Source organism: Girardinichthys multiradiatus, chromosome 5 (genome assembly GCF_021462225.1).
Source record: "Girardinichthys multiradiatus isolate DD_20200921_A chromosome 5, DD_fGirMul_XY1, whole genome shotgun sequence".
Classification (NCBI taxonomy): domain Eukaryota; kingdom Metazoa; phylum Chordata; class Actinopteri; order Cyprinodontiformes; family Goodeidae; genus Girardinichthys; species Girardinichthys multiradiatus.
This window is the reverse complement of record NC_061798.1, coordinates 51,514,799-51,527,503: the sequence shown is the minus strand read 5'-3', so window position 1 is coordinate 51,527,503 and position 12,705 is coordinate 51,514,799. Positions and strand designations below refer to the sequence as shown.

The window sequence follows — 12,705 nt, the reverse complement described above, 5'->3', positions numbered from 1 at the left end:
CAAGTTTAAAAATAAAAATAATACAAAAATATTTTTGCATGTTTAAACCCAGAGTCAGAATAATAATTTATTATTAATATCATGAGAAGTTCATCTTTGCATGAATGCTGGACTTTGTCCTCATTGTTGAGAAACCCAGCCTTTTAAATGACGTGTGTGTCTGTGTGTGTGTTCCAGCAGGTGAGGATCATATTTCAGGAATGTCTCACCGTAGCCCAACCTTAATCCTGAGCAGAGAAGTGTTTCTGCGTCCTCCAGCAGCAGCAGTCAGGTGTGGTTCTTCCTTCATGGAATCTCACACTAAAACAGGGAAAGTTTTCCTTCAGCCGCGCAAACCCAACAAAGTGAGTAGATCTTACCTTCTCTGCAGCTGTGAGAGTTTACCAGGAATCATGTTTTCATTCTGATTGGAGATGAACTGTTTGATTTGGTTGGAAGTAAATAAAAAACCAAGGCTACTAATAAAAATACTAAATTCAATAATATTCATGTTTAGTTTTAACCAAAAGATTCAGATTTCAGAGTTTATGGAGATCAGCAGATGTTTCTTTACCTTTAATGTGAGGAGTTTAAATGAAACAGCAGTAATCGAAACAAACAAGTTGAGACAGAGCAGAGATTCCTCCCAGCACATTCCTGCACAGCTCTGGCTCTCTGAAGATACAAATGGTCTGAGGAACCCCTGAGGAACCATTGGGAAACCACTGGGAAACCAATGCTGCAGGATTCAGGAGGAATAAACAGGCTTCTCTGCTCTGAACGTTTTAAATCTCTGGATCTGTGTGTGTGTGAGGGTGTGCTACCTTACACAGATAAGACCTGACTCATATTTACCTCAGTGTCACACGTAGGAGAGCTGAAGCCATCTCTGTAGACCTGACCAGGTGTGTCAGACTGAAAGGAAATGTGTCATCCTCATGATGTGCATCCGACTGAAACTTCTGTCAACTTTGAAACATTTTTCACCTCATGTTTTGTTCCAGAAATGGAAACCAGTTTGGCTGTCTCTGTTCCCTCACAGCAGCTGTGGAGTGGGTCGACTGGAGATCAGGGACCTGGGAGGTAAGGTTCATGTCATCATAAATCCTATCAAACAAACCAGTGAAACATAAAAATCTCCTATCTGCAGAGCTCTGATGTCAACAGCACCAAGGAAAACTCACTGGTTCACCCTTTTAAACTGGTGTCTGTGGTTTGCAGAGTGATATCAAGGTGTCATTATCTTATCAGGAACAATCAACAGGGTTTATGGAAGCTGTTATCCTCCCAGGGAAGGGAGCTCTGCTGTTCAGGACCCCCTGTGAAGCTTTGATTGCATGAGGAGTGGGATAAATAACCAGAAATCGGTTGAAACCCTTCACATGATTCTCAAGTGTTTTCTCATCAACAGATGAGAAGGTTGTGACAAGGAGAAAAACGGTTCAAAGTTTATAAATGAGGTGGGTTTGCCATCAGAGCTGCAGTTCTATTAGAACCAAAACTAAATGGTTGCATAAAGGATGCTGGTCTGACTGGAGAAGTTTTGTCGCCATGTTGGATTTTGACTCACATCGGTTTTGTCTCCTGGAAAATATGCATCAGACCTGTCCAGAGTGTCCCCTGTCTCTGAGAGGAGAGATGCTCACCAGGAGATGTTCATCAGGTCTGAACAACCTTCAACAGATTTAGGAAGGTATAAAAATTGATTTACAGATTATTTATTCAACATGACCAAACCCAAATGTAGAAGCAGCTTGTGGAAAAGATCAAGACCTTAAACTGAAACCATGAAAATGAGGAAAGAAAGCATCAGCTAGGAAATGCTGAGCAGATCACTGATGATCTGGGTCTATATTCCCAAAGATCCTGAGAGTCCTCTCAGAGCGCTCCTAACTTATCCTAAACATTCCTGACAAGGAGTCTCACCTTCAGAGTGATTCACTTTGCTGCTGAGAGCGACCCTGAGCCAGGAGACGACAGAAACTCCTATCTTAGGGAGGAGGTGTGGTTGACCCTGTTGATAGGTGTGACGCTTTCCTCTAAGAACTGTGATTGGTTGTTGCAAATAAAAAATAAAAACAAAAACAAAAGCTCTCCCATTAATCAGTGGAGAGAAATTAACCGAATTTAGACTGGACAAGGAAGATCCAAGATGGTGCCACTGATGGCTGCCTCAGAGCTTTACTCTCTCATTTTCTGCATATTTTTATGTTGCTATTGAAGATGTAAATAGGATCTTTCAGCACCTGAACACAAAGAAGGCCTCAGGACTTGATAATGTCTCCCCATCATGCCTGAGACAAACTGGCCCCATCTTCACTGAGATCTTCAACAAGTCACTGGAGCTGTGTGAGGTTCCCTCCTGCTTCAAACGCTCCACTATCATCCAGTACCCGAGAAACCCACCATCACAGGATTAAATGACTGGTGTTGAAGCACCTGAAGGACATCACAGACCCCCTGCTGGACTCTCTGAAGTCTGCCTACTAGGCAAACAGGTCAGCAGATGATTCATTCAACTTGGGACTACACTTCATCCTGCAACACCTCGACCACCCAGGGACGTACGCCAGGATCCTCTTTGTGTACTCCAGCTCAGCCTTCAACACCATCGACCCAGACATCATCCACCAGAAGCTTATTCAGCTCAACATCCCAGCCTCCACCTGTCAGTGGATCACCAGCTTCCTGAAGGACGGCAGCAGCAGGTGAGGCTGGGGAGCATCTTCTACCAGGCAAAAAACATCAGCACCGGCCCCCCTTAGGGGTGTGTTCTCTCACCACTCCTTTTCTCCCTCTACACTAATGACTGGACCTCAGTGGATCCGTCTGTGAAACTCCTGAAGTTTGCAGATGACACCACTGTTATTGGACTGATCCAGGACGGTGATGAGTCTGCATATAGACAGGAGGTGGATTGGCTGGTACACTGGTGCGATCAGAACTACCTGGAACATAACCCACTCAAGTCTGTGGAGATGAACACCACCCCCACATACACCCACACAGCATCAACATGTTTGAACGTAGCTTATTTACACGCTCATCATTATTCTGACTTGCTTATTATTATGTTTACTCGCCATGCTGGTCGTTTTCATACTTCATCTATTTCTTATTAATGTGGACATTCACCTGTCAACATTTTCCTGTGATCTTCTTCTTGTTTAATGAGGTTTAATTTGGTAAAACGACCAAAACAAAAACGGAGTATTAAAAAAGCGGAGAAAAGCGAAGTGAACAGAGGAGCAGAACCTGCTGGTGGAGGAGAAGAGAGGAGTGTTAAAGGTAGATTTGGTTCTGGGATCACGGTGGGAACCAACAGACATTCCCAGCAGATCAATGCGTCGTTCCCTCTGCTTTCAGCATCAGCCTGGAATGTGAGCAGCTCTGGTTCCTGCTGCATTCAGAAGCTAGAGAGGAGATAGCAGCACCAGAGAACTTTTTTTCTTAGAACGACGTTACTCGAAGCTCCTTTCAGCGTTAGGATTCTTTGTGAATACGGGCCCAGGTCTCCATCCGTATTAGAAGCTCGATAAAAGCTTGAATCCTTTCATTTTTCTCCTCTGGAGCAAACATGTTCGTGTTGAAACAATGCCAAAATAGAAAGACATCAGCAAGGTCCTCAAAGCATCAACTGTTGCTGTTCATCCACCTGGGAAGGGTCAGAAGATCATCTCCAAAGTATCTGAAGTCCATCATTCTACAGAGAGAAAGATTATTCCCAAGAGGAAGACATCTCAGACAGCTGTCAGAGCCTGAAGCTCAGAGAAATGACCAAAAACCCAAGAGCTCCATCTCAGACCTCAGTGATCAGGTTAAAGGTTAAAAGTCATGATAGGAGTATTAGAAAAATACTGAACCAGTCTGGCTGTTTGGAAGGGATGAAAGTGAAAGCCTCTTCTCTCTAAAACAAGGTGGCAGCAAGACTTTAAGCTTTGTGCAGAAGAGCTGCATCTAGATGAAGAACAGGGCTTCTGGGACAATGTCCTCTGGACAGATGAGACCAAAATAGAGATGTTTGACCATAATGGACAGAACCATGTTTGGAGAAAACTGAACACAGCAGATCACCACAAACAGCTCATACCAACTCTCAAGTAGTGAAGGGATGATGATCTGGGCACCTTGGGTCAGTGGACCATTATCTTTTCTGTTTACCAAAGTATTCTGGAGTCAAACCTGAGTCCATCTGTCCAACAGCTGAGGTGTGGTAATCAACAGAGCAATAATAATATAAATAGAAATAATAATTTAGATTTTACTGATTTCACAATGGAGAAATGATCCTCTTCAATCAACCCATTCCTTAGGAAGCAGTGGGCAGCCATTGTGTGGCGCCTGGGGAGCATTCAGGGCATAAGGGTCTTGCTCAGGGACCCAGGGTTGGCAAGTTGTGGGATTCAAACTAGGCTACTTGTTACCTCTGCAGGACACAAATGCCCCCCAATGATCCCAAACATAACAGGAGATCTACAACATAATGGCTAAAAAGAGGAGACCTAGTCAAAGTCTAGACCTCTCATTGAAATGGTGTGGTTGGACCTTCAGAGAGCTGGGCAGAACCCTGAATAAAGTGAAATAACACGGCAAAGAGAAGTAGACCAAAACATCTCCACAGTGATGTGAGAGACCGATGAAGTCAGACAGAAAACTTGCTGAGAGTCACTGCTGCCGCAGGAGGTCCGACAGGTTTCTGGAGGAGGTACTACAGGGGTCTGGAGGAGGTTCTGCAGGCTGGTGGAGGAGGTTCTGCAGGCTGGTGGAGGAGGTTCTACAGGTTTCTGGAGGAGGTTCTGCAGGCTGGTGGAGGAGGTTCTGCAGGCTGGTGGAGGAGGTTCTGCAGGCTGGTGGAGGAGGTTCTACAGGCTGCTGGATAATGAAGTGGACTCAGCTGTTCACTCTTTTTGACTCCTGATCTGTCGTCATATTTACTTTAAGACTTGAAGAGAAAAAGTGTCTGAAGTTTTATTTCCACCTTAGAAATGAAAGAAGTTCTGCTTCATTTTTGCCATGAAGGAACTCAGAAATGGTTTTGTGCTGAAGTGATTACAAGTTAAATCTATTACTAATTTAAGGAGGACTGAACATTTTAAAATGAAAACCAGACTTGAAGTTTTCCTCCTCAGCATCAATAATGCTCTCGTTGACCCCACAAAGTGAGGAAGAGGATCTTCTCCAAGCTACAAGTCTGTCACGACATGAGCGCGAGGAGATTGAAGAATCATGTTGTGTCACAAAAGATCATGGAGTAAGAGCCCAGTGGTGGATGCAGCGTGGTGTTGTTGGTGGTGGTGGTGTGTATGTGTGTGTGTGTTGGGGGGTTTACATGCAGCAGTAGAACCCGAGCTGTGGATCTGACATCCTAAATGAGCTGAAGATGGTGACGGTGTTATGTAAGCTCTGGCTACATGACGCAGATTTTCTCTAAGTGATCTGTATGAGCTCACATGCAGCTGAGAACATTTATCATGTTCTGATCATCCAAGAAAGAGAAAGTAGGACACCGAGAAGATTAATGATGATCTGAGGAGACAAACTGAGACAAGAGGACAAATTAAACACATGGATCAAATGGGAGGTTTAAAGCTTTAGGTTTTAATTTCAGGGTGTTTTATGTCTGAGTGATGACCTCATGATGAAGGTCTGATGGCTGAAAGTGTCTCTGAGGCTGTGAGATGGAGGACCTTGGGACATCCAACTTCATGAACAAATATCTGGTCTGAAAAAAGCAAAAAATATTAAAACTCTTTTAATAATTAATAACAGAGAAGGAGTTTTGCTTTCTGTTAAGATATTTCTTTAGAACTGAAGCTGAGTTTAAATAATGAACCAACAGTTTCCTGGATAACCTCCTCTGCAGACAGTAAAACATAGACCTCTAGTGGTCCGTTCATGTCATTACAACATTTAATCTCGTATTCATGGGCATATTTCATTTGAGACATTTGAATGTATCTGTATAGTTACAGATATTCATCATTGTTGTGCCCCAGTGTCTGTAATAAATCAACATGTTCCTAAATGTGAAGATCTCCATCTACATGTGGAAATGTTCACAGTGAGGTTGAAATTCAATTCCATTCAGTTTTATTTATATAGCGCCAATTCTCAACACATGTCATCTCAAGGCTCTTCACAAAGGGTTTAGAATGGTGTAGGGTTGTTGGTTGAGGTTAGATTAGACTACTGAGTGTTAGAATTTGGCCATTTTAGAATGGGCTATGTGTAGGGCTACTAAGTAAAATAATAAACTGATAAAGTTTGTCCATCTAGAGCCCACTGGTGGCCATTGTTATACTAAAACCCACAATGATTGGGATACCTCTCTCTGTCAGACTGATTATAACCATTGGAAAAGAGAAGGGGTTATACAGGTAGCAGAAATGGAGGGTGTGTTTGCACCTCAACCATAACTGAGCCGGTTTAGGCTAAACCTGACTCCCCCTTACTCCAACCAACAGGGAGGGAGGAAGGTGGAGGTAAAAATAATTGGAGTGTGTTGTTTCTTGTTGCATTGTGTGAAAGGTTTAAAATGGGCTAAGTCAATTCAATCCAATCATACAGATTTCAAGTCAGGTTCATACATTCTAATTAATAACTAACCATTGAACAGATTCAGTTATTTATTCAAATTGGATAAAAAGTTTTTCTATCTAAGGAAACCCAGCAGATTGCATCCAGTCAGTGACTTGCAGCATTCACTCCTCCTGGATGAGCATGTAGAGACAGTGGACAGTCACTGGTGTTGACTTTGCAGCAATCCCTCATACTGAGCATGCATGTAGCGACAGTGGAGAGGAAAAACTCCCTTTTAACAGGAAGAAACCTCCAGCAGAACCAGAACCAGGCTCAGTATGAGCGGCCATCTGCCACGACCGACTGGGGGTTTGAGAGAACAGAGCAGAGACACAAAGAGAACAAAGAAGCACTGATCTAGGAGTACTTTCTATGGGAAGGAAAAGTGAAACATTAAAGGTTGTAGCTTCTTTAGTGGCTTCAACTAGGAGAGAAAGACAGCTAAGTAGATGAACTCTGAGCCAGTTTTCAAGTCTAGAGGATGAAAGAGAGCACATAGAGTTAGTCCCAGTAGAAGCTCAGCCAGTAGCCATGTCTAGGAGAGATAAAGGGTTGAACACTGAAAGACAGGCGCCAAGTGGATCATCTGTAGAAGGTGTCTCAGGTAGATACAGAGTCAGGCCGGCTGTAGCTTCTAGGAAGAGAAAAGAGAGAGAACGTAAAGTTAAAAGCTTAAATAACAGCAAATACAAAATTGGAGAGTAGTAGGAGAATGTAGCAGAGAGAGTGAAAGTGGTCATTATGTCCTCCAGCAGCCTAAGCCTACAGCAGCATAACTACAGAGATAGTTCAGGATAACCTAAGCCACTCTAACTATAAGCTTTATCAAAAAGGAAAGTTTTAAGCCTAGCCTTAAAAGTAGACAGGGTGTCTGCCTCACGGACTAAAACTGGGAGCTGGTTCCACAGGAGAGGAGCCTGATAACTAAAGGATCTGCCTCCCATTCTACTTCTAGAGACTCTAGGAACCACCAGTAAACCTGCAGTCTGAGAACAAAGTGCTCTGTTAGGAACATATGGACCAATCAGATCTCTGATGTATGATGGAGTTAGATCATTAAGGGCTTTATATGTGAGGAGGAGAATTTTAAATTATATTCTGGATTTAACAGGAAGCCAATGAAGGGAAGCTAAAATAGGAGAAATATGATCTCTCTTTTTAATTTTCATCAGAACTCTTGCTGCAGCATTTTGAATCAGCTGAAGGCTTTTAACTGCATTTTGTGGACATCCTGATAGTAAAGAATTACAATAGTCCAGCCTTGAAGTAACAAATGCATGGACTAGTTTTTCAGCGTCACTCCTGGACAGGATATTTCTAATTTTGGAAATGTTCCGGAGGTGAAAGAAGGAAATCCTAGAAACCTGTTTAATATGGGATTTAAATGACATGTCCTAGTCAAAGTTAACACCAAGGTTTTTAACTTTATTACCGGAGGTCAATTTAATGCCATCCAGGTTAAGTGATTGACTAAGCAGTTTCTTTTTTAAAGACTCCGGTCCAAAGACGACAACTTCTGTCTTGTCTGAATTTAGAAGCAGAAACTTTAAAGTCATCCAAGTTTTTATGTCTTCAAGACATGCTTGTTGTCTATCTAACTGGTTGGGTTCATCAGGATTTATGGATAAGTAAAGCTGAGTATCATCAGCGTAACAGTGAAAATTTATCCTATGCTGCCTGATAATTTGACCTATTGGAAGCATATATATAGTAAAGAGGATTGGCCCAAGTATTTCCTCAATGAGAAGAAAATCTTTTCAGGTGGGGTTGTCAAAAATGACTTCAGGATGGAATTTATGCTGCAGCTTTACACCAGCAGCTGTATTTATGTCTTCAGAACCAACATTTCTTGGGAAGAATAGCTGTTCTATAAACCCTCCTTTTGAACATCTTGAAACTGCAGGGTGACCTATGACCTGTTGGCGTTCAGGATAACCAGTCTGTCTTCTGTGTGTTCTGTCTCTGTCCTGTAGGAGGCGGTGATCACAGTCCTGGAGTCCAGAAGCGCCACCAGATTCACGGGGACAGGAAGATGAAGGTGATCCGACTGTCGGAGCTGATGACAGTTCTTAGGCTGCCCCCGAACGCTGAGGCCTGTCCAATGGTTGGTCCTTCAGCCTGATCTGTCCGGTTCCCCTGGTTCTGTTTGGTACAATCAGCCTATAACCACTGCTCTCTGTGTGCAGGAGAATATGTCTGCATTTTGTGTGGAGACCCAGGACAGAACATTGGTGTTTGCTGCTCTCAAGGATGACTGTGTGGAGTGGGTGGACAAACTGTGTCAAAGCAGCTTCCAGGTATCTTCACCGCTGACTGCGAACTTTCACACAGGAACTAGTAAATAAACCCACAGAACAGAAGTTTATTAGATGATCGTTACTGTCATGGTGTAGCACAGAAACGGCTTCTGCAACTTCTCCAAGGTGCTTCTGTAAGAAAGAAAACTGCATAAACAGCAATAATTACACAATATAAAGTCACAATAATTTCTAAATTCAGCCAGAATTAGAAAATGTAGTGTAATAAATATTATTGGACTTGATGTCATGATAATAAATGTTATTTCAGATGCCTAAAAGCAGCATGAAGGCTTCAGAAACTGACTGGAGGGATTTCAAAGCTGGTGGAGACACAATCAGTGTTTGAACTTGAAGGCTACAGAGGTCTTCTGCACCGAGTAAAAGTGAAATTCAGAGATGATTCAGAAATTTTCTTTTAGATCTGGGCCATAAACATACAAACCTACTGGTGGAGATTCATAGTTCCCATTTAAACCATTCATTTTTGCAACTTGGACTTTATTGAAGAAGGACCCTTGAGTCCTCTGGTAGAAAACCTCAATGTTACTGTGATCAGTAACATCCACTTGGACCCAAGAGAACCTCAGAGAATCATCAGAACACCCAGAAACTGTGCTCCACACTCAGGAAGCCTCATCTGAACTCTGCTGAGAATTACGATAAGTTCTCTGAAAACAAAGACGGTGGACCTCTCTCCTGGGGACAGATGAGTCCATGTTTAAGATGGATGTCTGACAGAACCAGAAGCTGTGATGGAGGAGCAGATGATTCAGAGGAAGATCCTGGAGTTTTCCCAGGAGCTCCGTGGTTTTTCCAGCAGAAGGATGGCAGACCTCATCCTGGAGCTTCACAGAGAGTGTGAGCTTGTCTGGTCAGATCCATCTCCTGTTGGAAGTTTTTGGATCATAAGGAAGAGAAGAACTGTCCAGAAGATGTGTCCTCAGTCTTTGCATCCATCTAAGATGAGCTCTCTTTATACAGATTTCCTCTAAGTCCCTCTTGCTTTATGTTCCTGTTTTGTTTATGTATCTGTTGACTGGAAACACATCTCCGTTTAGAAAAACGGATATTTTAGTGTCTTTGTTCTTGTCTCCAACTTTATTTCCACTCAGATGATTGTGTTCCTTTTTCATAGATGCCTCGCTGTATATAGAAGGTTGTCTGTTTTTATGCTTCTGTCCTACAGAGAGAAAAAAGTTCAGGATCCAGTCAGGTCCACATGGAGGAGAACCAGATTTATGCCTCAGCAGATGAAGGTAATCCTTTCTGGTCCTGTTTTTATTGCAGATCCTGTCTTTAACCTCTGAATAAAGAAAGAATCGATCTTCCTAAATGTGCTAAGTATGTTTCTATTAACTGTCAGAACCCACAAACCTGGAAAGAAAGAAGTTTTAGTAGTAATTTACATTAAATTTTTGTGTATCAGAGAGACTCCACCTCTCGCCCACTGATCCTACATCTGGTAAATATGAACTTCTACTTTCTCATCTCCAGCCCCTCAGTTCTGGGTGGTGATTCAGAAGACCGATGCAGCGACCCGATGTGGCCTGCAGGGGTCATACTGGCTGCAGGTGGAACAACAGTCGCTGCTGCTGAGAGATGCCAAGAAGAAGACTGTTATGGAGTGGCCGTATGAACTACTGAGGCGATATGGAAGCAATAAGGTACCAGAAGGGTTGTGAGTCTTCTGTAATCTCATTTGTTTGATATGGGGGTTGTTGACATATTTATTGTCCGTCACTCTGTTTTATACCAGGTGGCTTTTAATATTGAAGCAGGTCGGCGCTGTGAATCCGGTTCTGGAACCTTCTCCTTTGAGACCCAGCAGGCAGAGAAAATCTTCTCCCTGATTCAGAGCAACATCAAACGAAAATCTACATTTGCTGCTTCTGGACACCAAAACCTGGACATTGAGAAAGTTTCTGTGACCACCATTCAGGCTTATTTCCCTCTTCCCAAAATCCCTGACATGACCCACATGTCTGCCACCATGGAGAACAAACTCAGAATGCAGGACAGGAGATCTCCTGTGTTTGACGACATGGCAAAGAGTCAAGAAGATTCATCTGGTCCATCAGAAGGTGCTCCTGCTCCGATCACCTTGATGCCACTCCCATCGGTTCCTATGCATGACAACAGCTTTGGAGATAAACACAGCAGCCATTCAGACCCGATATATGCTTATCCTAAAGATTACGTCTCATCTGTTGTAATATCCAAACCAATCAAAGCTCAGTATATTGACCCGGCGAGTGTTCTTCCTCTGAAACCACCATGTTCACAGGAACCTGACGCTACTCTTCCCACCACTTCAGATTCAATTCCCCACCCTAATGCAGATGTTCTGGATTCAGTTTACTCAGAGGTTTACGATAAAATCAGTCCACACCAGAACAAACGACCCATTCTGCAGAAGACAGCAAAAACGGCTGATGAACCCATTTACTTTGAGCCTGTCACCAGAACAGATTCAGAGTGCCAAAAGACTGAACCCAAACCCGATCCATTCACCCACCTTTACGCTCAAGTCTGCAAAGCGACAACTTTAAGTAAAAACTCAGCGGCGTCTGTCACCACATCGGCTTCTTCCTCAACCAAATCCAGAGAGGAACCTCTCGGTGATGTCGTCTATGAAAACCTGGGCATCATTTAAATCAGCTCTTCGCTAACTGTCACCACTAAAACTGAAATCTGTTTCTTTCCAAAACAACTTAGAACTTCTCCCTTACTGGCTTTGAGTTCAGAAAACCCTTCGGATGAAGAGTGAATCGTCTTCAATTACAGGAACTGAAGCCCAGTTGCTTCGTTTTTTTCACCTTTTTGGGATTTGTTTGGTACTATGCTTTGTGTAAGTAGAGTTTAACTAAACCGCTTTAATTCAACTGTGTAAAATTTTATATAAACATTTACTGTATATCTGACTGTCTCACCAGTCGACATTTAACATGCATTGTTCATCTTTAATGCATTAAATATTTTAATTTGAACAGCAGTTGTAATTCAGTCACTGAACTTCAGTTTTTAACAGCCGACTTCTGTTTTTATTGTAATTGTTGGATTTTGTTTTTACCTGCCATTTATTTTCTATGCGAATGCAGTGTGCTTTAGTGTTGCATATTCCGTTCTATATAAATTCACATATTTCATGTTTGTTTGCATTCAGCAGACATGGGTGAGATGTGACCCATGAGCCAGAATCGGTCCATATTCTACCTCTTTATTTGTTTCAGCAAAAATAACCAAGAAAAAAGAACTTTAAAGTAAATAAAAACAGTTAAATTAAAACACTAAATTGATCCAAAAATTTCAATCAGGGCAATCAAATTCAGTTATTTATTCAAATTGGATAAAACGTTTTTCTATCTAAGGAAACCCAGCAGATTGCATCCAGTCAGTGACTTGCAGCATTCACTCCTCCTGGATGAGCATGTAGAGACAGTGGACAGTCACTGGTGTTGACTTTGCAGCAATCCCTCATACTGAGCATGCATGTAGCGACAGTGGAGAGGAAAAACTCCCTTTTAACAGGAAGAAACCTCCAGCAGAACCAGAACCAGGCTAAGTGTGAGCGGCCATCTGCCACGACCGACTGGGGGTTTGAGAGAACAAAGCAGAGACACAAAAAGAACACAGAAGCACTGATCTAGGAGTACTTTCTATGGGAAGGAAAAGTGAAACATTAAAGGCTGTAGCTCCTTTAGTGTCTTCATGTAAGAGAGAAAGACAGCTAATCAGATAAACTCTGAGCCAGTTTTCAAGGTTAGAGTCTGAAAGAGAGCACATAGAGTTAGTTACAGTAGAAGCTCAGCCAGTAGCCATGTCTAGGAGAGAGAAAGGGTTAAACACT

At 42.6% G+C, this 12,705-nt stretch overlaps 1 protein-coding gene across 2 annotated transcripts; it reads left to right on the top strand.

The window, feature by feature from the left end:
• The first annotated feature begins 212 nt into the window (after positions 1-212).
• Positions 213-11,845, top strand: dok1a (docking protein 1a). Of its 2 annotated transcripts, XM_047364720.1 has the most exons (7): positions 213-344; positions 984-1,062; positions 8,532-8,662; positions 8,745-8,855; positions 10,045-10,114; positions 10,353-10,522; positions 10,615-11,845. In XM_047364720.1, the coding sequence occupies exons 1-7, from the start codon at positions 288-290 to the stop codon at positions 11,509-11,511; spliced, it is 1,515 nt and encodes a 504-aa protein (XP_047220676.1). In that variant the 5' UTR covers positions 213-287; the 3' UTR covers positions 11,512-11,845. The 2 variants fall into 2 exon arrangements, with proteins under 2 accessions (XP_047220676.1, XP_047220677.1); XM_047364721.1 differs by lacking the exon at positions 984-1,062 and having other exon boundaries at positions 264-344.
• The last annotated feature ends 860 nt before the right edge of the window (positions 11,846-12,705 follow it).

Coding starts and splice junctions, on each gene's coding strand:
- dok1a (XM_047364720.1), top strand. CDS start 288: ATGGAATCTCACACTAAAACAGGGAAAGTTTTCCTTCAGCCGCGCAAA. Junction 345..983: donor AGCCGCGCAAACCCAACAAA/GTGAGTAGATCT, acceptor GTTTTGTTCCAG/AAATGGAAACCAGTTTGGCT. Junction 8,856..10,044: donor TGTGTCAAAGCAGCTTCCAG/GTATCTTCACCG, acceptor TCTGTCCTACAG/AGAGAAAAAAGTTCAGGATC.